Source organism: Chrysochloris asiatica, unplaced genomic scaffold (genome assembly GCF_000296735.1).
Source record: "Chrysochloris asiatica unplaced genomic scaffold, ChrAsi1.0 scaffold00002, whole genome shotgun sequence".
Taxonomy (NCBI): Eukaryota; Metazoa; Chordata; class Mammalia; order Afrosoricida; family Chrysochloridae; genus Chrysochloris; species Chrysochloris asiatica.
This window is the reverse complement of record NW_006408520.1, coordinates 3174419-3179116: the sequence shown is the minus strand read 5'-3', so window position 1 is coordinate 3179116 and position 4698 is coordinate 3174419. Positions and strand designations below refer to the sequence as shown.

The 4698-nt window shown below is 32.1% G+C and overlaps 1 protein-coding gene across 4 annotated transcripts in view; it reads right to left on the bottom strand.

Moving 5' to 3' along the window:
• Positions 1-4698, bottom strand: part of COL11A1 (collagen, type XI, alpha 1) — a 357092-nt gene that overhangs the window by 175398 nt on the left and 176996 nt on the right. For all 4 annotated transcript variants that reach the window (XM_006830900.1, XM_006830902.1, XM_006830899.1 and 1 more), the window contains 4 exons: positions 3569-3622; positions 2356-2400; positions 700-753; positions 576-620 (listed from right to left, as the gene is read on the bottom strand). In XM_006830900.1, coding sequence (XP_006830963.1) covers positions 576-620; positions 700-753; positions 2356-2400; positions 3569-3622 — 198 coding nt within the window. The remainder of the gene's footprint in view (positions 1-575; positions 621-699; positions 754-2355; positions 2401-3568; positions 3623-4698) is intronic.

Genomic DNA, 4698 nt, shown 5'->3' with positions numbered 1-4698 from the left:
AGCTGGAACCTACTCAAAGGCACACACCACCAACAACAAATTTATAAAAGCTTCACAGCTTTTCTTCTGTATAGAACTCAGACTAAGACACCTATGTAAAATGGAATAAAACACTGCCCAGTCCTGTGTCAACTTCACAATTCTTACTATTTTTGAGCACAGTGTTGTAACCACTGTGTCAACCCATCTCTTTGATAAGTCTTTCTGGTTTTCACTGACTCTATACTTTACCAAGCATATACTTTACCAGTCCTTCTCAAGGGACTGGTATACCTTATATAAGATAACATATACAAAATTATCTACTCAATGACAGTGTGTTGTTTGGTTATACATCCTTTAAAACTAAAGTTAAAGTTTATTCAAGAGACCTTTTATTTATTAAATATATATTAAGTGTTTACTACATGCCAGAAAATTCTAGTCTAATTTCATGTTACATGTCATGAAAACCATTTTTTTTTTCTTATTTTTAAATGGTGCCCTAAATGCTGCAGTACAACTGATTAATCCACTGTCCTCGAATCAGTTCTAACTCACAATGATGGCAAATTAAAATCATTTCATGATTTTACCTTTTCACCTTTAGAGCCTTTGAGACCTCTGACACCATCTGCTCCCTAAGAAATAAAACAGAAGGGTTAAATGACTATAACTTTTCACACTGACCTTAAATAATGTGACAAAATTAATATTTACCTTTACTCCTCGAGGACCAGGGTAACCAATAGGGCCTTGTGGACCAGGAGGGCCCTGAAAAGTAGTAATTGCACTTTCAATGTATAATACATTGCAAATATTACTCATGCTATAAATTAATAAATTCAGTAAATAATCTATAAAATATGGCACTTTTTACTACTAATATTTGGTAAAGGTATTTTGAGTAGTGTTTATCATTTTTTAAAGATATGTTGTAATTATATAATACAAAGCAAACTTTAAGACAATTAAAACCTGATTTTCTCTTCTTACAGACATAATGAGCCATAGCAGGGAATTATGGACTCCTGATATGGCGCTGTAGAATCATCACTGGACTGTGAATCACAAGATGGGCAGTTCAAACCCACCAACTGCTCCTTGGAAACCCTATGTACAGTCGCTCTGAGTTGGAACCAGCTTGACAACACTTAACAACAGCATCAACAATAGATGATAATAAATAAAATGTTCAGTTTAATAATTTTTCATATAAAACTTAAATTTGTAGCATTTACATCATTTTGAATATGTTGTTGTTGTTTGTACAATTGAGTCAGTTTCCACTCATACGTATAGGGGTTTCCAAGGAGTGACTGGTAAGTCTGAACCGCTGACGCTGCAATTTGAACCATGCTTGTGGCCCAGTGCATTATCATAGGGTACCACACCAGAGGTCCTCAGATATAAAGGGACTTCAAAAAGTTCCTGGAAAAATTACACTCTCTTTTAATTCTATTTTTTCCATGATGCCTACTTAAATGATCAAAATGATACATTTTCTACTCTTGCCTTCATTTCACTACGCTACCTAAAGAAATAAGTATAGAAAATAGAATTTCTATTTTCAACAATATTGAGAATTTTAATAAGTAAGCAAGCCTAGCAACTCTGAGCAAAAAATGATGTCACACAGCTATTTAATTGAAAACAGTATTAACACTGAATACACTTGTACTTTGATGTTTTATTTCCATATAACGATAATTATTGCTCTGTAATGTAAGCTCCCCTTGGAAAAGATTATCAGAAAGTAGTAAGTGAAGACAAAATCAAGGTAATATAAACACTTTTATTGACAGTCAATAATTCTTGTTTATTTCATTGTTGTGATCTATTGTCACTCATTGAACAAATAGTTGATAAGCAGAATGAGAATATATTTTAAAAACAGGGAAGATACTCTAATTTATAACACTGCTAACATAAAATTCAAATGTATCTATTTAAGACATGACTGTCTCTTACAACCTGAGAAAAACTCATCTTATGGACATTATTTATACTTAAATTTTAGCAAATATTTTTAGAAAATAAAATTATAAAAGTAAAGATGAGCTTTAATTTTAATACTCACACTGCTAAATAATTTTAGAATAATTTCTTGTTATTGTTGTTGTTGTTGTTAAGTGTTGTCGAGTCGGTTCTGACCCATAACGATCCTGTACAGGGTTTCCCAGGCTGTAAATCTTTATGGGAGCAGAAAGCCTCATCTTTCTCTTGCAGAGCGGCTGGTAGTTTTGAAAATTCTAGACCTTAAGGTTCACAGCCCTATTCATAACCACTACACTACCAGAGTTCCTATAGAGGTGACCAAATAAAAGCTATTTTGATAAACTAGTAATACATATGAATAGTTATACTGTAACATACCAGAGCACCCTTATCTCCAGACTGGCCTTCTTTTCCAGGATGACCCTATATTTAGCAAAAATATATACTGGTTAGATGCAGTCCTAATGGTAGAGTTCATAGCATAATAAAATTGTTCTTTTCTGTGGGTTTTTTTTTTTTTATTTATTGAGACTTCACTCTGTGTTTCCAAAAGATTAAATATTTTTCATATCAATGTATATGTCTTTAAGCAGCATTAAAAGCTGTGATCCATGGAAGAAAACATAAGTGTATATTTGATGGTTGGACAAAGCAGGGAAAAGCTACTAAATCAATATGTAATATTATTCATGAATAATGTAACTCCATTCTCAAACAGGGTTCCACATGAGTATACTGTATTTACCTTTATTTCTAGTTTTCATATTGATCTAATGAACACACATGACACTTCAAAACACAACTGTGTAAATGGGACATATATATGAAAATATATATCCCATTTATTTCTATAAATACTAATACTACTCATCTATTTATGTAACATTCAGACTCAGCTGTAGAAAACTACAGCTGTATCACAATTATACTTAATAACAAGTATAGGCAGCAAGGAAATTCTCATATCCAGAGCCACAAAAATTTGATAAAGTGATTTGAGGGGGAAAAAAGTAAAAATGAAAATAAATAAATAAAGACTGTGGGTATTTCACAATTATAGTTTTATGACCACCTTAGATAATAATGAGCTCAGTATTTCCAGAGAAGAAGGAAATCTCTGAATGCTGAGGAATTCTCGTGGAAGATGTCTGAGGAGGGTTTTGAATGGTGAGAAGCTTCACCTGGATTCATAAAAAAATGTGTAGTCTGAAAAAGAGTAGAAGATGTTAAAGTGCCTTCTCTGAAATAAAGGAAATAGGAAAGTTTTAGTGATGGAAAAGTTTAGTGCATGGTGAAAAAAAAGTGAAGAGGTCTCTTTGCTGATAGTTCATGAGAAGGCTGGAAAATATTAGGTTCTAAGGAGGTTCTGGCATAAAGAGCCAGGATGACTTTATCCAAAGGCCACTGCAAGCTCATTAAAGGTTTTCCAATATTAAAGTGACATGATGAAATGGTACTTCAGAAAGACCAATGTTTTATTACTGGCTACATTATCTTTATTAGTGACTTCATATAATAATTTCTTTTAAATTTGTAAAATAGATTACTTATAATATATTGAAATTTTAATCACCAGGTAATTGTTACTTACCGGAGGCCCATCAGCACCAGAGAGTCCAGCAAGCCCTGGTTTTCCTTGTGGACCCTAAGCAAATACAAAATGTTCAGATTTTAATTTAAATAAATGAAAATAATGAAAAGCTCTGACTCAATATATAGGAATGTTGTTGTTGTTAAGTGTCTTCGATTCAGTTCCGACTCATAGCAACCCTGTATAAGGTTTCTGAGGAGTGGCTGGGGAGTTTGAACTGCTGACCTTGTAGTTCAAACTCACCTTGAGGTCGACTGTTTATCCTATGGTGCCACACAAGAATGTATAATTAATAAAATTCTTGACTTGAGTCATTACCTTCTAATTATAAGGAAAAAACCTTCTAAATAATTTACTAGCAGATTATAAAACATGAAATTTGGTTTATTTTACATTTAATTATTATTTCAGTAGTGAGATCAGCAGTCCTAAATGTCTTTTTATATTTAATAGATCAGTTTTTGAATGATAAAGAAGGAAAAAATAGATCTGAAATAAACTGATTTGCTTACTGAAAGATGCAAGCATTGGGTATTATCAATAATATCAATAAGTGACAAGTGAAGAATTTAGTAACATAAGTAGAATACTAAAAAAAATAGTAAGACATTTTAAGAAATATGAGTTATGGTTTGAGGTAGGAAATAAATACAAATATTTTGTATTTATAATACAAATAAATACAAATCTAATATTTTGATGCTAAAAGAATACAACTTCATATGAAACTATCAAATGATGATAAAATATCTAATCATTTAACATTTTCTAATCCATGTGTAATCATAGAAAGTTAACTATTTTATTTAATTTGATCATTGCTAAATTTGGCCTGTGTGGTGCTGTAGGGTAAGCAGTAAACTGCTAACCACAAGGTCAGAGGTTCAAATCTATCAGTTCTTCCTTGGAAACCCTATATTGGGTCATTATAAGTCAGAACCAAGTAAACATCACAGAACAACAACAAATATGGAACATGGTAAATGTCACAATCGTAAGCCGTGGGCCCATTTTTGAGAGGAAAACAAGTGATTTTGCTAAGAATAATTGTTATCTGTCTTTAGATAATAAATCATCATTGTTTTGTTGTTGTTGTTGTCAGGTGACATCAAGTTGGAACCGACTCATAG